Raw genomic sequence first — 27,921 nt, 5'->3', positions numbered from 1 at the left:
TAAATATAAAAAATAATTTTATTAAATTTGGCATTTAAAAAAAAGACAGCTGAAAATAAAATATTCATGCATCAATCTGCATAGCAACAGACTTTGAGTAGGAAAATGCTTCTTCAGCATATTCGCACAAACTGACAGTCATTTTCATGCAGAACAGGGCTGATCAAAGCTTTGCTGTCACTTCTGTTGAACAAAAGCAGAGGAAACAGAACCCGACAGCTTCATTGTTCAAACAAATGAAAAATGTTCTCCTTTGATCCTGCTGTAACAGAAACCCGAATCAATGAAGGGCAAGTGTGATCCAACCTCACTGATTACGCAATGAATAATTCAGCGCTTTGCTTTACCAGAAATATGGAAATGCATTGCAGTCAAACACAACAGTTTAAGAGAGAAAAAAAGAGCAAGACGAGAGTTAATGCACGACTTTCTGACATGCATAATCAGAAAGTGTTGAAGTACCCACATAAACATCTAATTACGGCACAGCAAACATATCTGCTTCTGAAAAGTGCAAAAAAAGATCAAAGTTTGTTTATCAGCTAGCCCAATTACACACAACCCTGATCATAATGGTGTGTTTGAGCTCAGTATAATCATTCTCAATGCATTGGAGGAGATTATAAGACAAGTGTCACTGAGTTGTTGCACTACTCTCTAGTAAACCCATCCTTATCAGCCTCAAATCCAACACAGTCTCCCTGTAAATAATGCTTATGTCAGTCAGATCATGGCAGGAAGAAGAGCATACATTTAAAGAGAAACTTTTGAAGGAAACTATCAATTTCTCCAGCCATTTAAAGCAACTCATTTTAAATGCATTGGAGTGAAGGACAAGTGGCTGTGACCCACTGAGTGCATCAGTTTGACGTTTGTATAACACAGCATGCATTTTTTTTTCTTTTCTATTTAATTTAAGAGGAGCTTTTACAAGCATCTTTACAAATCTGACACGTTTTTGACATCTGAGCGGATTAGAAATGTAAATCGAGCATCACACATTTGTTTCAAATATTGCTGGTACATGTTTGCAGCTCTTATAAACAGGATTTTAATATGGAAGAAGTTCAACTTACATGTCTAAATTCAGAGGCTGCAAACTGCATCGTCTTCGAAGTCTACAAAGTAAAAACTGAACATTGTTAAATGGGATGGTCAAGCCTGTGACAGCTGCCATTGACAAACAACAGTAATGTTTATACTGGACTTTGCTTTGAGATATGATTTGGGTGTGCATTGCTTTTGAATAATTCAACTACTTGGAGTCAATTATTCTGCTTATGGTGATGGGGTCATCTTCTCTAGAAGCAGACAGCTGTGGTCATTTCCCAGCACAGGCTGTCAACATAACATCAGATTGATGTTGTACCCCGATGTCGTGGGGATGTTGCATTTTGTTTGGAAATAAAAATCGGGTCGAAGTCAGAATCCAACGTCAGGCTGACGTCCTAAAGTCAACCAAATATCAACATCTGATGTTACACCTTGACATTGTGTAGGTGTTACCACTATGACAGTTATTTTTGAAAAAAAATCTGTTATTTTTTCCGGCAGCTGAGGTGCTGGAAAAAACGTAAAATAACGACCGGCAAATTACAAACATTTATTGTAAAATAACAGATGGTAAATTACAGAAATTTGCCGTAAACTTAAATTTAAGGCAATTTCTGTAATTTAACGTCTGGTATTTTACGTTTTGTAAAATGGAAAGTAACAGATTTCTTTTACAGTGTGCCGTTGGTTTAAAATGTTGGCTTGACGTTCGATTTTGGTTACTTTACTTACTAAATCCCTTTATTCATCAGGGGTCACCACAGCAGAATGAACCACCAACTTATCCAGCATATGATTTACACAGCGGATGCCCTTCCAGCTACAACCCAGTACTGGGAAACATCCATACGCTCTCACAATCACACACATACACTTCTGCCCATTTAGTTTATTTAATTCACCTATAGTGCATGTCTTTGAGCTGTGGGAGAAACCAGAGCACCCGGAGGAAACCCACGCCAACACGGGAGAACATACAAACTCCACACAGAAATGCCAACTGGCCTAGTCAGGACTCGAACCAGTGACCTTCTTACTGTGAGGCAACAGTGCTAACCATTCAGCCATGATGTCACCCTGATTGTGTAATGCAAATGTGAAAAGTTAATCATAGAAAGGTCTCACTTCTGAATGAATTTGAAAACTCTTGAATAAATCATTGAAGACTCATCTATAAATACTCATGAAGCCATATCTTGCAATCTACAAAGCTTTCAGTGTAACCTGCCAAATGAGTCACTAAAACCACTAACACCTAGACTGGCTGGAGCACACAAATGTGGACAGTAATGCCAGCTTCAGACTTCATTTCAGATTATGCTGTTGACCAATAAATTGTAGTTCATAATGTGTCTTCTCAAGCTGGCATTAAAAATCCTTGTACTGGAAGACTGTTTACCATATAAACATGCAATGGTTTAGTGCTAATATTGCAAGACACAGGTCAGTGGAATGAATAAAAATATGAGGAAATGCTATTTAAAAGTCATTTTGAAAATTTGATGTTTTTATAAAAAAGAGAGGCATATTGACTTCAAATTTTGAAATAAAAAAAGCATTTTGTGTAAATGTCCTCTTAAATCAAAGTTTTTGCCATGGCTATATAGGCCAGTGGTTCTCAATTCCTCAGGCCCCTCCGAGCGGCACATTTTGTATGTCTTCCTTACTTAAAACACCTGATTCAGATCACGAGCTTGTTAATAGAGAGATTCATGAACTGATCCTTGTGTGTCAAATAAGAAAAACATACAAAATGTGCAGGCCAGGGGGGCCCAAGGACCAGAACTGAGAACCACGAGTATAGGCTCATGCACACATTAATTTTTGCTCGTGCACATTGTCAACTCAGATGTTTTTCACTAGGGATGAACAAAGTGAAAGTACAAAATGACTCCCTGATATTAGATGATGCTTAATAAAAATAAAGAATACTCCTTTACACAAGTGGCGCTGTGCAACTTTAAACTTCTGACACTTGCTTGTTACACAGAAGAAAGAGGCTGTGTTTATGTGCTGGTTAAATCTACTCACATGGTATTTGTTTACTGGCAAGTAAATCATTAATAGTTCACTTTAGCACCAGCAATGAAGAAATGATTGTTCCACACTTCTGTCTGCATTTTTATAATCACTGTCACGTTTATCATACAGCTCTTTGTGTGAACAAGCAGCTCCACAATCATCTGCTGCATCCCAATTCACATACTATCCTTCCTAAATAGTATTTGTAAATAAAATAGCATGTCCCAAATCGTAGTATGTTGAAAGGTGTACGTTAAATGTTCCTGGATGGTTTACTATTTCCAGAAAAAGTTTTAAGTGTAGAACCGTTCATACTCTAACTGCTGATATTGCTCACAGTACATCGCACGTTGGACTTAAATTCGATTAGAACTACAACATGTGAAAAGTGTAAATAAACTGCAAACATGGCGGACACGCAAGACCAAGTAGAGATGCTTTTGTAAAGTTGTTTGTATGACTGTTAATTATTATCTAGCCCACTGGAAAATATTGTGTTTTCTGTGTTATATTTCATCTGCAACAACAATACTGAGCTTATACAAAGACATGTTTGGATTTTAACGTCTGAATGCATAATTATACAAACACCTGAGGAGATTTCTCAGCATGAAAGACTGGTGAATTGCAGATTATCCTGCTGCTGCTTTTCCAATAAGGTAGCAAATGAAATATGACAGCTAGGGGTCATAACTAAGCAACACGATGATCTGTTAATGAGAAAGCAGTGTGTCCCAAAGTGTTCATACTCTATTGTTACACACTCAAAAGTATATATTTTCCCTTTACAAAAAAGTAACATTTTTAGGGCTTATATGTGAAGTTTTACAAGTGAAGTTTTTCAAACTAAGTTTGAGAGGAGCATGTGACATGATTGACTGGAGCTGGTCACCCATCTACAGCCAATCAGATTAATCCAAACTCACTTTAAGTAGTCTAGCTAGAAATACTCCCTAACCTTCGTTTTCAGAAGAAACCCTCCATCCACCCATTCTCCTCCTTTCCTTCTTTACCACGGGGAGCTTTCGAGAACCACCTGATCTCGTACTTCCCTTACATGCTCTACTGACCAGGCGGGAGCCCTGTGCTCAACTATCTCCGAGCTTAAGGTTCTCTCCCAGGATAGCATGCCAAACCTGCTAACATTTGTCAATCAATATCAAAAAGTGTGAACTCTTAAAGTATGCGAATTGAGATGCAGCAATCTTGGCTCAGTGAATCTTCTTGCTCATTAATAATATGTGCTCAGCTAGAGAGTTTTTTGCTTTAGCACCACCAAGTCATGTTTACTGTAGCTTCAACAGCCCTACACACTAAAAATATCTGTAAATTAGCAGTTTTTCATATTTAGTAGTCGATGATTTTATAAATTTTATTTTTCCCTGCTTGTTTATGCTTTTGAATTGCAATATGGAACATTGATCTTTCCTCCAATGACTTTTAACCTTGAAAAGTTCCAAAAAGAGACTTTTATTAACATTTTAATAGTTTAAATTTATATATTGTCTGAGTTGGTGTTGTATATTACGCAACAAAACCTGTGTAATAAACTGCCAGTACGTTATTTTACAGACTTATTTGTCTATACACTATTTCTTATACTTTATATTTCAGATGACTAAAATGTTGATAAAACCCTGCAGGCACAGGACATCACCATGACTTCATAGTGACATTGTACCCCATTGTCATAGGGATGTTGGATTTTGTTTGGAAATGAAAATATAGTTGACATCAGAACCAAGGTCCAAGGTCCAACCTAAAATCAACCAAATATCAACGTCTAATCATGTTACACGGTGACGTTGTGTAGACGTTACCACTATGACGTCTATCAGATGTTGGATTTTGGTCACTTTCCAACACATTGTAAAATAAACCCAATATCAAGGTAATTTGATTTCATTTTTGGACGTCAAAATAACATTGTACTTAGATGCTGGCTAGACATTGAATTTTGGTCACCTGACATCATGACCTGAATCGTACCTAATATTAACATCTTATGATGTTGTGTGCCTGCTAGGAAAGTCCCTTTGTTAAACTGTAGAGTTGAATTTTCAACATCAAAAGTTGACATAGCAGAGATAAAAGTCCCATCATGCAATTCACAACCATAAATAAATGGAAAACTGTTAATGAACAGATGTGATCACATGAACAAAAGTGCCAATTTTATTGTCAAATAGGGCTGGACGATTAATCGAAAAGTAAATGAAAATGACATTCACAACTTATAATCAATCAAATTTTTACAGTACAATTTTTAAAATTATTATCCCTACCATGTGTGGCAATTCTGCGCGTACCCCTCACGTGACTGACGCCATGTTTAACTATACGTCACGACAACGTATAGCGCAAGCTCTTCGATTGGTCAGCTTGGTAGCATTGACGAGTGTAGGTCATGCGGAGAGGGCGAAAAAAAAAATTTATAGCCAAAAATAATTGCTCATTAATTGTAATCGAGTTAAACATGTTCAATTAATCAAGATTTTGATTTAAGGCCAAATCGCCAAGCCCTATTGTCAACCAGTCAAACCGAAACCATAAGTCTAAGGCATGGTTTTTACATGATCAAATTGGCCACCTTTGTTTAGTCATGATGTGTTAAACGCCAGCAATAAAGGCCTTATGTATTGCACATACTGTATATGTATTTCTTTTTACCAAACATGGACTGTGAAAACCATTCATTGACCAAACACACATCATACAGCATATTCCCACGCATTCATTCACTTCAGAACTTCGTCTCTCTACAGTTATTACATTCAGGCACATTTCAGTAAACCCACATTTGTACCTTTACTTGTACCACAAGGATAAATAAATAGAAAACTGCTCAACACGTTACACCATAGTGAGTGCCAGTCTGTCACTACTCATGGGATCTGCTTTGACAGAGATCCACAAGTCCTCGCTGTTCTGGCCGCCGTTTTTCTTTTTCTTCTTCTTTTCAGATTTCACATTTGTGACCGAGGTCTCACCCTTCTGTCCACAGCAGCGGCATCCACCAGCATTACGACAGCAACAACAGTGACAGCAGACCAGCACGGATGTGAAGAGCACAACCAGCGGCAGAGTCAGAAGAACAACAAGACAAACCGTGTTGTAGACACCCTGCTCATGCTTGACCGAAGCCACGCTCCATACATCATTCAGAAACTGCAGGATCGCCTCCTTCATGGTTGAGCGGGAGTTCTTCCCAGATCAAATCCAATGCGTTCTAAGATGTAAAGCCACCGTAGATCCGATTAAAGCAGTAATTAGCATAGATTATTATCTGAGGATCAAGAAAGTGTCCGGTTTAAGTGTAATTCAGGCCTGTTGAATGTTTCCTGACATCACAGAAGGTCCCATCTTGAAGAAATATCACACAAGTTGGTTGTAGTATGATGGATCCTCATGCACGCACGGTTATTGCTTTAATCCCAAACTACAGTGTTCATCTCATGAAACGCCTTGCCTTTGGGCTCTGACAACAAAGCATCGCTCGTAAACCGTTTCTCTTGGACTTCTGACGATTGATATCTGGTGAGGATTGAGGATGGTGGGTCGTGTTTATGCTGGGTGGATTCCTCTCAGCTTCAGACCCTCTGGAGAATCCAACTCTATTTTAGTCTCTGCTGCGCTGACTCTCGCAGATGTGATGGAATGAGGGCATTTCTGGAGAGAGAGAGAGAGAGAGAGAGAGAGAGAGAGAGAGAGAGAGAGAGAGAGAAAGAGAGAAAGAGCAGAAGTTAAGTCAGCTATAGATTCTCCAGTGACTTCATGTCTCTTGTGTATTTAGACTCACATCAATGTTGCAGGACATGCTGGAATCATGAATGCACAGATAAACCAGTCAAAGCAGGTCTAAAATCAATCTATCCAAATGAATGGTCAAGATATATATTAAGTTTTATGTATGTAAACTCGATTTAAAAATCATTTTGTGTTGAATATTTACATATTAATTCCAGGCCCGTAGCCAGGGGGGGTTGGGGTGGTTCGAAAGACCCACCCTCTACTGACAAAGGTCCAGTATTTGTCTTTGCATGAGCTCATTCATGCTATTTTGACTGCTTTGCCATTATAAATGTTGAAAATAGGTTATCGAAGAAGGTTTTAAGACTTCTGATGTGAGTGAAGTTCTCTTTCACTACTGACCTACTGTATTGTTTTTAAATGGAGACTTTTATTCTAAATCTTGGACCTCTGTCTTTGAAGAAAAAATGAAAAGGTGTAAAGCACCAAAGTAAAATGTAAAGCATTTTACATATAAAGCAAAGGTTATTTTAATACTAATTAGGCTTTTGTTGTTATTCATGAATTTTCAAATGTACTTTTTTTACAAGAAAGGCTAGAAAATTTGGGAAGCTCTACAACATTATTATTATTATTATTATTATTATTATTATTATTATTATTATTATTATTATTATTATGTTTAATGTTTTTATTATTCAATTGGCCAAATTCTGACTGAGGAAAGTTGAATGTGCTGGCCAGTTTGTTATTTAATTTATAAATGACAATAGGTTACTTAGCCTTAAAAAGCAGATTCCTTAATAGATTCCTTTTTTCCTAACGATATATGATAAAAATAAAGTGTTGAAATAATACTTGTCATATACCTTAAATTTTTCGGAAATGTTTTGGTAGCCTTCATTAAAAAGTGTGGTTATGATAGTTCTTAAAATGTCACTAAAATGCAGTAGCTATTTAAACTATAAATACTGGACTTCATAGTTAAATAGAAAATGAGGCAAATGACTGTAAAAAGGTTACATTTTTGGAGAAAAAAAGAACCACCTCTTTAACCAGGTGGGCCTGAATACCTTTTTTGCGCTCTATAAAAGTCCAATAAAATAAAGCATATTATATATTTTTTTCATTATTTTTCAGCATTGTTATACATTATTAATCTATTCTAGAGAATCATTTATTTATTTTTTATGGATGTCATTCTTTTGTGTTCCATTAAAGATATTGTTAAGGACAATATATAGTTAATATTCTGTAAATACATCTGCACTAAATTTTGTCTAAAAAGATTATGTTTGAAATCAAGTCTATATTGAATCAAATTAATAATTTATTTCTAAAGCTACTTTTTGTGAATGATGCTTTTTGCATTTAACATGACCCCTAGGGTAATTTCTTATGCAAATTTAGCTTGCAATTATTTTAATTTATAAATAATTTTCTATTAATTAGAAGTCACCACAATGTAATTAAAAAACAAAAACAACTATCAGCCCTAAATTATTACCATTATTATCTGTTCATTTGTCCTGTCGTTATCAATATAATAAAGATTAAAAGATGAATATACATTAAAAAACAAGAGAAAATACATCATTTTAATGAACAGAGGAACTGGTATAGTCATCTAGAAACACACAGATGTCAAAACACATACCGCAATGATAAAAAGATACACTGTGACAGATTCCAGATAACAGCTGACAAACAACAGAAGTGTATGTTGTGAATGCAATAAAGTTCATTTTTGTTCTTTAAGTTTTAAATTCAGTCAGATTAAACTCATTAAATGCCAATAAATATAAAGATGCTGTAAAATGTTGCTCTTTTATTAAAATGCAGGCTTTTTTGTGCTATTAAACAATGCTTTGCCAACTAAGCCAGTTAGGATCAATTAATTATGGAATAAAATTCCTTGAATTAAGATCATCTGTAAAACTTTAAACATTAGAAACTGCTCTGAAACTAATGTTAAATGTGATATAACAAAATAAAGCTTTTGGTTGTTAATTGTATGACTTTGTGAGTTTTATTACAAGCTCTTAATCATCTTTCGAAACAAATTCATGACAGTTTCAAAGCTTAATAATGAAGTTTGGATTTCTTTAGGTTTAAAACTATAGAAATTATGTTTAAGGCAAGACATTAAAGGATATACAAACTTTACATGATCATTAATCAAAGTACATCAATAATCTTTTTTTATATTATGTTTTAATACACCAATGACTCTTATTCTGAATACATACAGTTGAAGTCATAATTATTATCCCCCTAAATTATTAGCCTCCCTGTTTATTTTTTTCCCCAATTTCAGTTTAACAGAGAAAAGATGTTTTCAGCACATTTCTAAACATAATAGTTTTAATATCTCATCTCTAATTACTGATTTATTTTATCTTTGCCATGATGACAGTAAATAATATTTGACTAGATATTTTTTAAGACACTTCTAAAAAAAATTTGAAGGGGGGCTTATAATTCTGACTTCAACTGTACACTGAAAAAAAATTATTCATTGGATTTACTAAAGTTTAGGGTAAGTGATTGCAAACAATTTATATGGGCTTGATTTAAAACAAACAAATTGAATTTACTAATGTGCAACTAAATCTGTTTAAATCCAGTCCATATAAATTGTTTGCTATCACTCACAGTACCTTTAAATTTAGTAAGTCCAATGAATCATTTTTATCAGTGTATGCAATATCATGCTGCATACATAGTCTTGTTAATACATACACGTTAAATGTAGTTAGAGAGAGGTTTTTGAATATCTCTTTTTAACACTCTGCATTGCAAAATCACAATAAATAAATAAAATGAAATAAATTGATATACAGTGAAGCCGGAATTATGATTTTGATTATATGAATATTATATATTGGATAATATAATATGAATAATTTCGGGCTTAAGTGCAGCTCTGATTTACAAAGAAAGCACTGTGTCAGAATACAATAAAACCGTAAAGTCTGGTGTGAGTGTGTGTGTGTGTGTGTGTGTGTGTGTGTGTGTAAATGCTGCTGAAATGGAAATCTGTGGCTCAGTGCACATGAAAAAAAGCAATTTGAGAAAACAGCCTTGAAAATAGATGCATTATATGTAGACTGAAAGTGAAAGATAACATGTAATATGTGACACTTAAATGTATTAAGTCTGAATAAACGCATGAAGCAACATAATACAAAGTATCATATCTAACCAACAATTTATATGATCTTTTAATTCACAAATTAACCAAGACACTGATCAAACCAAATAAACTGTTTCCTTATTGTTGTTGAACAGACTTTCTGAAGCCTCAGCATGTTGTTTTGTCTGCATGATTCATATGTGTGATGTGTTTGGCCTGCTTCCTGCATACACTTTCACAACAGGAAATCTGTTGGTGCAGCAGAATTTCTTAAATACGAGAAACACCTCTGTACAAAGAGGCAGCTCTCTTCTCAAAAGCAGACGATTTCAAAAAAATCTCACAGTCGCTTTGTGCTGAAAGGCTTCATATCGTGTTTCCTATTTTGAAGTTTTAGCTGCAAGCTTGCGTAAGATTTAAAGAGTGCTCGGCTCTACGTTTTCACTCTTATCCTTCACCTCCTCAGCACGAGCCTTCTGAAGAAGAACAATCACTTTAAGTAATTCTCAGATCCACAGAGGAATGTTAAACAGGAAGACTCGCTCTGCTACACACAAAGCCAGGATGGAGCTCCCGATTTCACTGACAACATCGGTTACATGCAAAGACATGCTGCTGTACACATCGAATCAAATTCCTCCCAATGTTTTCAAGAGGCTGTTAGATTGAACCACACTCATTTAAATCTGATTCCACGGACAACATTTAACTTTTCCATTGGACAAAAGCTTCATCATGCTTCGTAGATCATTCATGTTCTTTGAAATGAAAAAAATAAATAAAATCTTTTATGAAATGTTTATTGGGCGACATGGTGACTCAGTGGTTAGCACTGTCACCTCACAGTAAGAAGGTCGCTGGTCCAAGTACTGGCTGTGTCAGTTGGCATTTCTGTTTGCAAATTCTCCCCGTTCACATGGTCCACAGTCTCGTCCCCAGTCCAAAGGCATGTGCTATCGGTGAATTAAATAAACTAAACTGTCTGTAGTGCATATGTGTGAATATGAATGTTTATGGGGTTTCTCGGTACTAGGTTGCAGCTGGAAGGGAATCCACTGTGTAAAACATATTCTGAATAAGTTAGCGGTTCATTCCACTGTGGAGACCCCTGATGAATAAAGAGACTAAGCAGAAGGAAAATGAATGAATAAATAAATGAGTGAACAAAATGTTCATTGAAAGATTCTTTGAGGAACCCAAAATGGTTCTTCTATGGCATCGCTGCAGAAATGCTCTTAGAGCTGAACAATTAATCATTAGAGGATCTTAAACTCTTGACAAGCCCCTGATCTGAGGAGAGAAGATGTCAAGTAGAGTTATGAAACAGCTTCGGCCTTTTCAACCACAATGATAATTATTTCTGTCTTTCTTTTCTGACACAGAATTACTCTACTGTTTCTATGGTAGGAATTAAACTAGTGCTTTTGAAGTAATGTCAGGTTCAAACTGCAAAATATTTTTAGTCACCGTGTCAGATTATGTTATTTTGGCCCTCATTTTATTTTTATTTTTTTGATGTTTCATGATTAAAATATGCTTCCTGATCAATTCTCAATCGCCATTTACAGTGATGCATGTGTAAGGTAGAACTAGTGACTGACATGCTAGCAAACATCCTGTTTCTGTCAGGACGTTGTGAATCATCTCAGACAGGGAGTCATTTGTCCCCCATTTAAATACATTATACCAGATAAAGCAACTGATTCTTGCTTTCTGACAGCTGTCATTTTCAAATCACCTTGACACCATATGGCATCTAGTATGAATATGGTATAACTTGCAGCTTCAAATGTAGAAAATTTACATTGTTACGGTAGTAGGTGTTGATTAGCATGTTATAAAAAATGTATAGACAGGAACAATTCATTCAAAAATGATGATTCAGGAAAAGGCAGTGGTTAACACTGTCGCCTCACAGCAAGAAGGTCACCTAATCGAGTCCCAGCTGGGCCAGTTGGCATTTCTGTGTGGAGATTGCATGTTTGCATGGGTTTCCTTCAGGTTTCACCACAGTCCAAAGACACAGTCCAAACTACTGGTCAAATGTTTGGGACAGTCTGAATTTTAAATGTTTTAAAATAAGCTCCTCCTGCTCACCCAGGCTGCATTTATTTAATCAAAATTTAGTACAAACTGTAAAATTGTGAAATGTTATGGCACTATAAAATAACTGTTCAAAACTAGTTTATTATTTAAATTAATACTTTATTCCAGTGAATTTTCATTGCTTCTGTCTTCAGAGTCAGAAATCCCTCTAATATTAATTATTACTGTTATTGTTAATATGATTGTTAATATTATTATTATTTATTGTCATAAAAGCAAGAATGACTGGAGAATTTCATTTGAAACTACATACAATCCGAAATTAATAAATATTTAATAAATAAGAATTAAACTAAATTAATTTATTTTTTACAATTAATAAATGCCATGTTGATGAACAGAATAATTTTATTAATATTAATAAAAAAAAATAAAATAATAATACAAAAAAAAAAAAAAAAACCTGACCCTAAACTTTTGACCAGTGGTGTATAAGCACTTTTTGGGGTTGCCTGACACTTTCATTGTGGTCTGCACTTTTTGTGGTGCATTTCTTGTGAGAATGTGCATGTGTGTGTGTGTTGTCAATTTGTTAGTGTTTTTCTTTTTGCATGTGTTTTCTAAACTTGCAGCTGTCTCAAGCGTTTAATAGCACACTCTTAACCCGATTAAGCTTAATTAGCAAAAAATTTAATTAAATGGGTTAATCCATATTCCTTTGTCAAAAGTGTGGGCATTGTTTAATGAATTATTTAATATTAAAAACATGATAAATGACATAACAAATAAAACAGTACACCAATTACTACATCTTGATATCAGCAGTTTTTTAAACATGGTCTAATAGGGTATATGCAGATCGACTTAGAATTTTTCACTAACCTGGGTCAAACGCAACTGTATGCCATTACAAAATCAGCAAGTTTAAGGTCTGTTTTCTTTAAAATCAGCAATCTTCACTGTCTGATAAATATACGGTAGAAAGTGGGTCTCAGAATGTACAAGAAGCACTGCATTAAATTACATACTCCCCTGTCATGTCTTTAAAATATGAACATTTATTTTACTCTAATATTCAATGGAGTTTCTGTGCTAATAATGCTGATGGGAACGTGCGTTTAAATGGCTTTTCATCTTGTTTTATAATTGAACTAAATAAATGCAGAAGTCTATTTAACTGATTATATTTAACTACATTATAACATTGATAGTGTAAAAAAAATAAATAAATAAAATTGGAAAAAGTCACATTAACCGTTCAGCAAAAGTTTATCAGTATGGCAAGAAACACTTCTGTGCATATTAGCAACAAAACTGACTATGGAAGTCAATGGCTTCAGTTCTTCAGTATATATAGTGTGTTCAACAAACTCAAACAGGTTTGAAACACATGGTGACAGAATTTTCATTTTTGGAAAAACTATCCCTTTAATCAACTTAAATTGCATTATTTTTGTTCAATCATATAAACAATAATCTGTTTTCAACCAAAGCTCCTGAATCACAAAACCCCAATCTGTTAGGAGCTTAGCTCGTCATTTTGTTTCTGAGGCTCACAACCAAATTGAACACATTTAGCAAAGACAAACACCGGGACATGATTAACCTCACACAAGAGAGGACACTGTCTAAATACAGCACAGGCCCACAGGGCACAAAAATGTGTCTGCGAGAAAGAGGGCGAGCACGAGAAAGCTGTGGATTTATTATGCTCAGTTTCATGTTGGAAGCTCGGTGCTAAACAAAACCTAAAGCATCTGTCTTAAGCTCAAACACTTGCCTTATACGCCTGACCCATTATGGAAATATTTACAAAAGCGGAGGACTTTTAAAGCGACCATATAAGCCTCCACCTGCCCTTCATTTACGCTGCCCGGTTTATATTCATGAATGATTTGTATCTCCTGCCTTCCCACTTTGCCAATATATTTTTCCGACTTCAAATTCCGAGCGGCCATCTAAACAAAATGAGCTCTGCCACATCTTTGCCAGGACCAATCTGCAAAAGGTCAACAGCAATATCAGTCAGATCTGGGAACGCAGTTGAGCAAGTCCCAGCGCAGAATGCACATGTGCTGTAGATCAGAATCAGAAAAAGACATATTTCTCAGCATGTCCACAGGCTTCTCCATTACGCAGAGCATCAGTCAGGATGCCGGAGGAGCTCAGAAGTTACAGGGGCATATGGCCTGAATTGAGTTAGCTCTTCTCAGCCATGCCACATGTGACAAACAGATGCTCATCAGGCCAGCAATCCATCATTTCTCAGCCCAGAAGCGTTAAACCTTACCGGCTCTGATCAGGGTCAGTCCAGACGTCTCTGCGGGCATCACATAACCCTGGTTTCAGCCACACAATCTGCTGTTCAGCATGGATGTCACGCAGGACACACTCACTGCTGTACCTGGAGCCTGTATGTGTGTAAGAGAGAGTGAGAGGGAGAGGAGGAGTCGAGTCGCTCTGTTTCTGAGTCTTTTTCCTGGGCTAAACTCTATAAGAAAGAGCCTCTGTCTGCTCGCAGCTCTTTCGCCTGACACACTGCATTCTTGTGGTTAGTTTATAAACTCTGCGTCTCTGTGATGTCATTGAGCGGAGGGAGGGGAAAATGTGTCACTGTGTTTACATAGTGCCCACTACAAGCTTTTAGTTTGGATGGAATCTTTCTGAGGAACTAAAGTTAAAGGCATATAGTAGTTAACCATGAAAATTGCCTCGACATTTACCCTCCCTCATGTGGTTTTAAACAAAGACAATAAAAGATATTTTAAATAAAAATGATGGTTGACGGTATCTATTGACTTCCATAGTAGGGGAAAAAATAAGGTAACACTTTACATGAAGTTGGTTTTCATAAGACCGTCATGAAACCTTTATAGTTATAACATGACACACATCATTGAATGTAAGTTAAATTATATGCAAGCTTATATGAAATGTTATTAATTGTCATTCGCTCAATTATGACATTTTAAATCAAAGATGACATTGTTTGTTATGACTACTTGGCTAACACTTTACAATAAGGTCGTATTAGTTCATGTTAGTTAATGCAATTACTAACATGAACAAACAATGAACAATACATTTATTACAGTATATATCCATGTTAGTTAACATCAGTTAATGAAAATGCAGTTGTTCGTTGTTAGTTCATGTTACTCAAGTTGCATTAACTAATGTTAACTTGCAAAAAAATTGGATCTTAATAATGTATTAGTAAATGTTAGTAAATACATTAACCAATGATACCTTACTGTAAAGTGTGACCACTATTTTATATGAACAAATTTATCCCAAGCAATATCATCTTTACATTTAAGATGACATAACTGGGCTAATGACACAGTTGTCATGGACAGTGTTGGTGGTGACGCATTACAAGTAAAGTAATAAAGTAATGCATACGACTAAAGTAATGCATTACTTTTTAAAATTAAGTAATATTATCTGAGTTACTTTTTTAAACGTGTCATGTGAGTTACTTTTTAGTTTAGTTCATTTGCTTTAAAATAATAAATTGCTGAATGAAAATAATTGTGGTCATGTTGACTCCCGCATGCAGTGAGAGAATGCAAGAACAGGCAGAAAGAAAGATGGCAGAGCCTTGGGAATATTCTTATTATTTTTCAGACATGGAAGAAAAGGAAAAGGGGATTATCTGAATGGACAGTGCTTTTTTTTATAAGACAAAAAGTAGCATTGCTTGAAACTTTCATTAATCTGTATATACATCATGTATAGCTCTAGAGTCAGGAAGTTCTCTAAAGACAGCATTATTAAATTTTATGTTTTTTTTTTGTTTTTGTTTTTTTTTTAGGTAAATGATGGTTATACAGTATGTTGTTAATTGCAGAGGTCATCTTTTTTTTTAAAAATAGGAAGAACCCCCCCCAAATCAGATCAAACCACAGCCAGGTAAGAAAATTAACTCAAAAGTAACTTGCGCATCACTTACCATAAAAAAGTAAATAAGTAACGCAACAAGTTATTATTTTGGGGAATAACTCAATATTGTAATGCATTCATTTCTAAAGTAACTTTCCCCAGCACTGGTCATAAGCATGAATAAAATCTCATTCACATGATTACAAATGTTTCATAACAGTCTTAAGAAACCCCCTTCAAGTAAAGTGTTACCAAAAAGGTGATGTTAGTCAATGGGTGCAATAACCAGCATATCAAAATTGCTTCTTATGTGTCCAACAGAAAAAAAAAAAATCTCGAGTAGGTTTTGAACAAATGAAGAGTGAAATTTTTATTTAATAATGAAGGTATTCAAATTTTGGGCGAACTGCCCCTTTAAGAGGAATTAGTTATTATGATATTAATAAAATATTATTTATATAATTATTATTATTTATAGTAGTTTATGAAACTGTTATCCATTTAGACTGAAAAGCAGTAAAATATAAATTATTTCATTATGCTGAAAGATGGAAAAAAAGGTAATAGCTGTAATCTTGGGTAGTATATTTAATTTTTGTTCAGTGAACAGGCTTAGTTACCTACAATTCTTAAAACTTAATAAAATGAATGCTAATAATTATTTTTAATTAATTTAATAATTAGAAAAGATCGACAATTATTCTAATAATTACTTAATAGATGAATGACACAAAATTAACCAAAAAAGAACTGTTTGATTAATCTCTCATGCGTGGAAAAATAAAAAAATGCAGAACTGAATGTTTATTTCGGGCTTGTTCAAAACTTGAACTTCTCTTAATTAACCAAGTGAAACTAAAAGATCTCTAACCATGCAAGCGTTCACTGTTTGAACTGTGATAGCTGTTTTGGTGAGAGTTCAACAGACACAGATTTTTGACATTTTTGAGTAATCCTCTGCCAGACGGGGCTTGTGTTGTACTGGATGGACTCATCATCCGTGATGTCTCATAGCTTGAGGTGAAGACTTCTGTTATTGCGGTTATTCACACCCTGCCCTAAACATCCTAAAGCTGAGGCAAGATCCCCCTCTCCCAGCCTGACGTTTTGTCCTCCGATTGGACCCTTTAGAATCAGCAGGACTGAACAACTGAACACTGTGTGCTTTGGAAACACAAGGGTGTTGGATTTACGTGCAGCTCCCCTAATGAAAAATAAAGCAGACTGCCTCTGGATCCAAATATAGTCCAGGCCCTTCCTAACCAGTCACCACTGCAACTCATGAGTCATTCTAATGAAATGTATCAGAACTGTGCTATGAAAACAAGAGGAGGGAACAGAAAATGCTCTGTGCTCTGCCATAAATGGACCCGTTCCCTCCAAACTGTTGTGATTTCAGCTTTTTCAGCTTGGTTTTTGTGTATGGTTTTAGTGCAGTATGAGGCAACGTTTGTGTTTCTTGTACTGGACACATTTCTCAAAATAAGGAACTACTTATTTTAGAAATTATGCAGTTACTGGGTATGAAACTTCTTGTCTTCACACCCATTGCAACCTCCCTCCTATTGTGAGATTTATATATAGAGTTTGAGAGAAAACAGTGATAGAAGATTTACAGGTTAATTAAAATAAACAGATTTGAAATCGGATTTGAAGGTGACACGATGGCTCAGTGGTTAGCACTTTTGCAAGAAGGTTGCTGGTTCGAGATCTGGCTGGACCAGTTGGTATTTTTTGTTTGGAGTTTGCATGTTTTTCCCGTGGTCGTGTGGGTTTCCTCTAGTTGCTTCGGTTTCCTTCACAGTCCAGAAAAAAAAAAAAAGTGCTATAAATGAATTGTAAAAACTAATTGGCTGTAGTGTATGTGTGTGAATGTGAGAGTGTATGGATATTTCCCAGTACTGGATTGCGGCTCAAAAGGCATCCGCTGCATGCTTAAAACATATACTGGAATAGTTGGTGTTTTATTCCTGTATATGTATATACATACTTTATTCCTGCACTGTAAAAAATTTTAAGCCAGTTCAACAAAAAAAATCTTAGTACTAATTTCCTTCTGTTTTTTCTTGTTTACTCAACTTTTGAAAACATCAGCTACACTGACTGAAAATAATTTGTCAGTGAAACAAAAAATGTCTAGTTGAGTCAACTTAACATTAGTAGTTTTCTGGAAACCTGCACCTGCAGCACAACAAATATTTTTAAGTTGTGCAAACTGAACATTTCTTGTCTGCAGGACTGAAATGACAGAAGTTGAGTGAACAAGAAAAAACAAAAGGAAATTAGTACTAAGAAATTATATGTTACCAGAGCAAAAGTTGTGTTAACTGAACATTTCTTGTCTGGATGGCCTGAAATGACAGAAGTTGAGTGAACAAGAAAATACAAAAGGAAATTAGTACTAAGAAATTATATGTTACCAGAGCAAAAGTTGTGTTAACTGAACATTTCTTGTCTGGATGGCCAAAAATGACAGAAGTTGAGAGAAGAAGAAAATACAAAAGGAAATTAGTACTAAGAAATTAGATGTTATCCGAGCAAACACACATGGCTCTGTTTTTTTAAGTTCTGCTGACTGAACATTTCTTGTCTGAATGGTCTGAAACTACAGAAGTTAAATGAACCAAAAAAATACAACTGGAAATTAGTACTAATAAATAAAATGTTATCGGAGTAAACACACATGGCAAAAAAAGACATACATTTTACCAAAACATTCATTTTCTTGCGGTTCTTCACTAAAGTACAAAAACGAGGTAGTGTATCTGTAAAAAAAAAAAAAAAAAACACAAACACTAAGTCAAATTAATCACATGAAAAGGAAACAATTATATTAAATATATAACAATTACAGCACATCTCTGAGACTACCTAACACTATCAATTTTAATAACCTTAGAATATCCCATAAATTATTCACAACACCCTGCTGAAAAAACAGCGTAAGCTGGTAAGGTATGTTTTGATGCTGGTCTCAATGCTGGTTTTGCTTGTCTCAATGCTGGTCTTGCTGGTTTCAGTGCTGGTTTTGCTGGTCTAAGTGCTGCTCCTGACCAGCATTGAGACCAGCAAGACCAACATTGAAACCAGCATTAGGACCAGCATTGAGACCAGCAAAACCAACATTAAGACCAGCAAAACCAGCATTAAAACAAGCAAGACCAGCATACCAGCATCAAAACATATACCTTCCCAGCATATGCTGTTTTTTTTTTTTTTTTTTTTTCCAGCAGGGCAATTAGAGCAATCAATCTGAATTACTAGTTGCCTTGAGATATAAATCTTAGTATTTGTTGTAATTCATTTCAAAATCTATACTTGCATAATTACATGTTTTGTGCTAGTACCTTGGCTGGTCATGGATAAATATGATATTAAAACTGCCAGTAAAGGATCTTACTTTAGTAATAAGTGTTCCACTGTATACACCTTCAGTTCAAAATGAACGATTTATTACTATTATTTTGGTTTTGATTTGATTTTGTTTGCTTAATATAATAATAAGCAGTTGGAATATACGCGCTGTCACTTTAAGAGCCACCCTAGATAGTAAAATACACTTGGGCCAGTTCCAGCTAGATTCGCTGCCGCATCCGAGCCAGAATCGGCCCGTGAGTAATGTGCGCTGCAGCCCGGAGCTGGCGCAACTCAATATACCTTGATATAAAACCTTTTGGTATTATATTGGTACTTGATACATGGTATTACAACCATTTGCATTTATATACCAGCAAACGCAGGCCATAATGTAAAGGCAAAGTGTAGGCACTGCGTTCAACCTTTGAATAAAATGCAAACAGCATACATATCCAATAACAAAAATTATCAAACAAAGGACAAAATAAATAATAATAAACATTTATTGATTGCAATAAACAAATAATACTAAACTTGAATAAAATATTTTGTAGTGCACAAGTAATAATAAAACTACACAATAAAGACACACAGGAAGATTTAAAGACAAAATCTGAAATTGCACACATACACAGAAGTTTTTAAAACAACCCTGTTTTCCCAATAGACTTGAATTATAAATTGTACAAAACACATCTTAAAACAGCTTAATTTTATATAAACCTGAATATAGAAACCAATTTAAGATATAGCAAGAAACATCTTACAAATACCCATGACAATATGTAAAATATACAAGTCAAAAATGTAAAAAGAACTGCAGAATTCTTAAGAAACATTTTTAATAAATGTAATAAATAAAACATAATAATACATTTAAATGAGTGAGATGATTATATATATATATATATATATATATATATATATATATATATATATATATAATTTGACTTGTATATCTTTATATGTCTTGTGCAATTTGTTATTAATATTTTTATTATATTATGTTAATTAAAAATGTATTAAGATGCTTTTTCAGAATTTAGCATATGTAAGAAACATCTTACAAATACCCATGACAATATGTAAAATATACAAGTCAAAATTGTAAAAAGAACTGCAGAATTCTTAAGAAACATTTTTAATAAATAAAACATAATACATTTAAATGAGTGAGATGATTATATATATATATATATATATATATATATATATATATATATATATATATATATAAAATTTGACTTGTATATCTTTATATGTCTTGTGCAATTTTTTATTAATATTTTTTATTATATTATGTTAATTAAAAATGTATTAAGATGCTTTTTCAGAATTTAGCATATTGTCATTTTATATATATATATATATATATATATATATATATATATATATATATATATATATATATATATATATATATATATATATATAAAATTGCAAATAAAAGAAACAAATTACCCAAGTATCAGGGAACATCTTAATACACTTAAAATGTTGTTTAAAAAATAAATTATTGATGTAGACATTTGACACATTAGCTTTCTCTTCTTCCCTCCTTCCTCCAGCCCTGTCAGGAGCACGTTGTAGCCACCTTGTAATGCATTTTTCCACTTCTTTATCAGTGATGTGGTATGGACATTTCTCCTCACTACATCTGTGATTAAAAGATAAACAAACAATTAGTAGTGAAAAAGTACAAATGAAAAAAGAAAGATGCTTGCTCTCATATAAGTACAACCTAAATGGGACTATATATATAGATGTTTTGTTCGTTTGATTAATGATTCAAAGAAATACACAGATGGAACAGCCCCTAATTGTACTGAAATGTATATTTAAAACCAACTTACTGACTAGACAGTCGTAAGGGAGAGTGCATGAAAGGCCACATTTTGGTTTGCCCTGCTCCAGTTAATTTGTTCAGCCAAAAAGTGAGCCAAAAGCTTTCCCGGGACACACCAAACTGCTTAGTGGAAAACACCAATGATTCCAAAGTAGGCTACCTACGAAGCAAAAAAACATATAAATAAATAAATAAACATAAAACACTTAGAAATAAGCAAGAAACTTACCAGTTTCTTCATTTGTTCGGGCTACTCGTTTAGTTGATTTTCAAGTTTTTCCAAATCAATTTGGACAAAGAAAGGTCAAATGTGTTTACATCTGGAATTTCATCACGTCTGTTTTGGTTTTGCTGATTTGTGAGAATCAGGCACAGTTGCTGCTTTATGACGTCACATGATTTTAAAACTTTTTTTCAGTCGTGCTAAAAAAGAAAAATAACAAATTAGTATAAATCAACCTGTTGCTTATTCTCATGCAACTTGTGTAAATACAACAGTGGGTTAGACACTGCTGATATTCTCTAGTTGATCTTTACTTTCTAGCTGCATTAAGCCATTACAAATTTAGTGATGTCTTGAATTCTTACAAAGACATGACGAGTTGCAATAAGTTGTCTTGATCTCCGACTGCACTTGAACAAGGACTGTAAATGTTCATAGGTGTACTGGAATGTACAGCATCTGTGCATCTTGATGGTGTTCTTAAGGATCCTGCCATAGTCATTGGTGGTGATGGTACTTGCGGTGCTGCATCAATTTCTGAAATCTTCATATCAGTTTTTTCTCCAGCCTCTTTGTTCCAAATAATTTTTCTTCATCACGTTCACTATAGTTGTGTCTTTAATGCCCCTTGATCAGATACATTTACAAAACAAAACATTATTTTAGTATAGTGCAGGACACTAGATCAATGACAATGGCAGTGTAATAGATCAATGACATAATGTTGACAGTATGTGTTTAAAATAATTGCAAACAAACCTGTTCTTTCTTTAGGTGTATGACGGGCAATCACCGTCCTCATCTGTCAGCAAGCCAAGCTGAGTCGAGCTTCCTCATGTGTGTCTATAATAAAACATCACATTGTTGTTAACCTCCCCTCAAAAAGTTAAAATCCTGAAATACTATCAAAGTTAATTAATGGCTATAATACCTATGGTGTAAATAATCAGCACACAGGATTTATTCAGAGATTCATGCAGAGAGACAGCCTTATGAATCTTAGACATAGATTTGTAAGATGGCCAAGCACATGCATTATTCTGTACCCATGAAGATTAACCTACCATTGTGGAAAATGTTTGATGATGATGATAGCCAATAACAATAAATCATTTCAGCTGTTTGTGAAGCAATTAGTAATGTAAAGTCTGAAAAGCTCAATCTATGTTGAAAATGTATCAGCAGTTTACAGCATGGACTTTAATCACCCAACTATAACATGCCTATTCACATGTTCATAAGAATGTGCTATTGGTCTCTGTGATGTGCTACAAAATGACCTCACTAACCTTTGTTAAACAAGAACAGTAAGACTTAACCAAAAAAATATTCATTTATACCCATTCATTTAAATCAGAAAGTATAACTGTCAATAACCAAAAAATAAAACCCATCAAAATCTGCTTTAAGAAATTTAGTTTTACATGCGCAAACTACAACTTGAACATAAGATATAATTGATTCACATAGGCTAACACATATAAATTAAAGCACATACTAATATATTTCTCTTAATAATAGAATGATAATTTAAAGAGAACAGTAAACGATCACTGATGCACTGCATAAACAAGTTAAACAATAACTTAAGAATAACCTAACACTGTAAAAATGTTTTAAGCATTAAATTCGCAAAGTATACAGTATGCAAGCAGCAAAAACCTTACCTTTCTGACCGGAATCCACTGTTTTGAAACGCCAAACTTCTTTTTCTTCTTGTGATCATCATAGCGGTTGGCAACCAGCTTTTGGAACATTACCGCCACCGTCTGGATTGGAGTTTGGATGAGGAGTTGACTCACGCATGCGTTTCTTATGAAACCAAACTTCTGCTTAAAAAAACAGTCTGCATGGAAGCGTGCTATCTCGAAAATAAGCGCATTTTACACTGTTTTCCCTAGATGATATATATAATCCATTTATAAATAATATTGTTTTGTTTGCATCTAAACATTGCGACCATCCACACTAAATGTTTTTATTATTTTGTTGCTGTTGTACCATATATATTTTCTCAAATTATCATTAAACGTGGAGCTAACAAATTACTAGATAAAATAAGAATTTAATCGGTTGTCATCAGTTACACAAGCCGAGTCCTTATACGAGCCGAGACAGACTCGGGCCAGATAGGGTTAACAGGAATCTGGCCAGTGTTTACAGCTGCATCCCAAACGCATGTGCGCGAGCGAGCTGCGGGCCACACTCCGCCCGTATAACACTCGTTGATGCCGAGTCGGAGCCGGAGGCGCCGAAAGGCAGCCGAGCTCGGGCCGATTACTTCCTGCTACCCAGGGCATGGATATGATTTACGGCAACACAAATATTCATTCACTCTTATCACATAACAAAGAGAGATTATGTAAATAATCACTAAGCGCCGCATCTGCACACATTTTTGCGCGTATATGATGAACATTTAGGAGGACAAATTTAGATGAAGTGTCTTAAACAAAGAACTACAATCTTTGCACACTTACTATTTAGATTGCTCTTCCACGGCTTGCCTCTTTCCCCACCGAAGTACAATGCTTTCAATTTCTCCCGCCTGAGACGTTGACGTTACGTAAGCGCAACCATCGTAACGAGGGCGTGGTTTAGCTCAAGACAGAATGATGCTATATCATCCTTTGAGAAACATATTTTTGAGTGCGTGGTTTATTTTTAAATATTGGAATATCAAAGTATGCCTTTCTTTTTTTAAAGGGTAATGAATAAACACGAGATGATAATGTGCGTGCAAGCTTATTTCTGCAAATGTGCACCAAATAAAGTTAAATTGCAAATGAAAAGTTTCAAATAAAGTTACTATAAGTATTGTAGTGTTTTTTGTTGTTTTTAATAACAATGTGAAGAATAACGATATTTATTATTGTATTAATAATAATAATAATAATAATAATAATAGCATTCTCACTCAGCATTTACTTTTTAATACAAACCATAAAAGGTTCTATACTCATTCATTCATTTTCTTGTTGGCTTAGTCCCTTTATTAATCTGGGGTCGCCACAGCGGAATGAACCGCCAACTTATCCAGCAGGTTTTTACGCAGCGGATGCCCTTCCAGCCCCAACCCATCTCTGGGAAAAGGTTCTATACTGCCATTGATAATTTTTTTAGAATATTTAACATGTTTGAAACCTTTTCAATCAACAAAAGGTTATGCTACTTGTATATTCATTGCATTAAAAAAGTCAGAGATTGACTTAACACAAAAAAACAAGTTGGCAGATGCTTTTTTGAATGAACTAGCAAAGTGTTGCTCACAAAACTCATCTTTTTAACTTAATGAATAAAATCTTTGTTTAAGTTGATTGAATGTGTTAAATGTAGTTTTACAGACTTTTTTACAGATTTTTGCTGAACCAACAAAAAAAATCAAGCAATTTCAACATTTGTCAAGTTGGATTTTTTACAGTGTGTATATGTCCTTAATTCTTCTGTAAAGCATGTGATATTTTGAAGAAAGTTTTAGTTTTCATTGATTTGTCAAAGGGAACTGAAATGGTTAGGTTAGTATTCTTTCAATATGTGATTTACCACATCTTAAACGTTTAGATTTTAATTTAAATAATGACTCTCTTAACACTTTATCTTGTAAGTCTAGTTGTCAATATTGTTTATAATGTCAGCTAAGTTCCTTCTATTATATCAAGCCAGTATCTTACTAGAAAAAGAAAATTCAGAGAAATGTGACACCATGGCTGTGATACATTTCCTTCTACTTAAAAAAAAGACACCATCTTTTCTTAAGGAAGAACATTTTTTGGGGGGTGTTTTTGGGGTTTGGGTGGTGAAAGACAGTAATGAGATCATTAGCAAACTAAAACTAAACACTAAACATTATTTTTACGACAACAGAAACAGCAGTTGACAACAGAGAGCTTAAAATGGAATGATTTACTTGGCTTGAACTATTGGCTCCAGTTTGGACCACATTGAGGTAAAAAGATAATTTAAAAAAATAATTTGCAATCAAAGCAATGTCTAATTAACTGTTTTCCTTTTTTTTCAATTACTTCATCCTTTATATTAAGCCTAAATACCTCCCAAGCTCGCTACACACTGTTCAAATATGCTAATTTATTTTATAAATAAATGAAATGAAAAGAAAAAAAAGTTTTAAATATTTCAGTTTTTTTTTCCAACTTTAAGTAGTTTCAGCTTACATCATATTAAAGATGTGATAAATTAATTAACATATAAATGTATATTACTGTTAAAATAACATTAAAACGATTACACACACAGCGTAGTTGTTTCACACTTTCAGAAACTGCCAGTCACACATGGGTGCAGTAATTTTTCAATACCTTTTTTTTTTTTTACATTTAGGTACTAATATAATATTTATCCTTTATTTAGACATGACGAGTCCCATTGAGACTTTACAGTCTCTTCTTCCAGGAGGTCTCCTTTAAGACGGCAACTGAAATTGTTAGTATTCTTCAAATTTGTGATCTAATACATTCTAAATGTTTAGATTTTAATATAAATAATGGCTCTCTTAATGCTAGGTTGGCATTGCTGTTCATAATATTAGCTAAGTTACCTAAAGTATATCAAGCCAGTATCTCACAAGAAAAAAAAAAAACTCAGAAAGGTGTGAGAACATCGCTGATACATTTCCTTCCCCTTAAAAAAAAAAGACTTCATCTTTTTTTAAGGAAGAAGCTTTTTTGGGACCGGAGGAGAGGGGATGTGGTTAAAGACAGTAATGAAGTCACTAGCATCTGAAATTCAGTTTCCAATGATCTAACTCAAAGATACCTTTTTTTTTTCGGTTGACAACAGAAAGCCTAAAATAGACTGATTCACTTGGCCTGAACTATTGGCTCCAGCCTGGACCATATTGAGGCAAAAAGAAAAAAACAATTGCAAAATAATGCATGCCATAAAAAGCCTCAGGCCCATACTTATTACTGGGTTTTCCAGCCCTAAAGGGCACTTCTGTGGTTTTCGCACCGTATGTTGTGACATCTTGATAAAAGGACAAAAGCTCAGGCTTGCTCAATACAAGAAGGTTGATGTTGCCTGAGAGCATGAATTCCCAACATGGCTGACAAACTCAGAAAAGACTGCTTTGTATAAGAGCTCCCTTTCTTCATCTCATGCAAGTTAAAATGTGCCCTAGAAATCCAAGCATCTGAAATGAGGTGCAACATGAACTTACCGTGTCTCTGTGTGAATGAACACGGCCTTCTACAATCAAAACTATGTCTAATTAATAAGTTAAAAATAACACGTATCATTGTTTTCATTTTAGTTACTTTATCATTTATATTAAGCCTAAATAAAACCCCATGCTCTAAAGAACTGTTAACCCACATGGAAAGAACCTATATGAGGATATATGCGCATATATGAAACCGACAGTTGAAGTCAGAATTAGCTCCCCTGAATTATTAGATCCCTTGTTTATTTTTTTCCCCAATTTCTGTTTAACGGTGAGAAGATTTTTAGAACACATTTCTAAACATAACAGTTTTAATAACTCATTACTAGTAACTGATTTATTCTATCTCCGCCATGATGACAGTAAATATTATTTGACTAGATGTTTTTCAAGACATTTTTATACAGCTTAAAGAGACATTTAAAGGTTTAACTAGGTTAATTAGGTAAACTAGGCAGGTTAGGGTAATTCGGCAAGTTATTCTATAACGATGGATTGATCTATAGACTATCGAAAAAAACTTTAGCTTAAAAGGGCTAATACTTTTGTCCTTAAAATGGGTTTAAAAAAATGAATGATTAGTTTTATTCTAGCCAAAATAAAACAGTTTTTAAAATAAAAAAGACTTTCTTCAGAAGCAAAATATATTATCAGGCATACTGTGAAAATTTCCTTGCTCTGTTAAACATCAGTGAAATATTTAAAAAGAAAATAAAATACAACGGGGGGCTAATAATTCTGACCTCAACTGTATGTACTTATGGATACTTTGGAATTATGAAAAAAAGTAGTTTTTAACACAAGATTAAAAACACTTTAAAATTAAATGTATTTAAAGTAACATTAAAACTTATGTCATGACTTAATGATCATACTATTCCAGTTCCAAACTCACAGAAACAACTGAACCTTAAACTGTCACAGAAGCAGTCCTTTTCAAAAAGTACATTTATGTACTAATATTATATTTATCCCTTATTTAGCAAGAAAGAGGCCTATTAAGACTTAACAGTCTCTTCTTCCAGGCACTGACCTGTCAAGGTCAAGTAAAAAAAGCTACAACCACAAACACATCATTTCTTCCAGCAAACTATTCATCCTTCCGTAAACAAGAATGCAGTATGAAGCTTACCTTCAGATGTGTAGTGATTGCTGGTATTCCTCCACGCTGAACACACCTCCACTGGTTCTGTTGAAGCGGCTGCAGTGGTTTGATCATGGTGTCTGTTTTAACCCGTGTGCTCTGCCATTAGCGAGTCCTCCTACAGGCAGCCGCCCAGCCTCTTCTTCTGGTGTCAGAAGTGATTAGTTGGCAGCGTTCAGTGACTTGTGAAGATTTGGGGGGGTGGTGTGCTCTGCCCACTTACATCAGACCCATACAGGGACCTACAACTCTCATAATAGAGAGATGAACTTCTAAGGCC

The 27,921-nt window shown here is 34.4% G+C and overlaps 1 protein-coding gene across 3 annotated transcripts; it reads right to left on the bottom strand.

Moving 5' to 3' along the window:
* On the bottom strand, nt 1–27,700 carry kiaa0040 (KIAA0040 ortholog). Of its 3 annotated transcripts, XM_087238735.1 has the most exons (3): nt 27,630–27,700; nt 14,298–14,418; nt 1–6,744 (listed from the first exon to the last, which is right to left on the bottom strand). In XM_087238735.1, exon 3 carries the CDS (start codon nt 6,262–6,264, stop codon nt 5,929–5,931), a length of 336 nt encoding a protein of 111 aa, XP_087094861.1. In that variant the 5' UTR covers nt 6,265–6,744; nt 14,298–14,418; nt 27,630–27,700; the 3' UTR covers nt 1–5,928.
* Nucleotides 27,701–27,921: the final 221 nt, after the last annotated feature.

The sequence above is a fragment of the Danio rerio genome, chromosome 2 (genome assembly GCF_052040795.2).
Source record: "Danio rerio strain M-AB ecotype USA chromosome 2, GRCz13ab, whole genome shotgun sequence".
Lineage (NCBI taxonomy): Eukaryota > Metazoa > Chordata > Actinopteri > Cypriniformes > Danionidae > Danio > Danio rerio.
The sequence above is the reverse complement of the archived record's forward strand: the minus strand, read 5'-3'. Positions and strand labels throughout refer to the sequence as shown.

Coding starts and splice junctions, on each gene's coding strand:
- kiaa0040 (XM_087238735.1), bottom strand. CDS start 6,264: ATGAAGGAGGCGATCCTGCAGTTTCTGAATGATGTATGGAGCGTGGCT.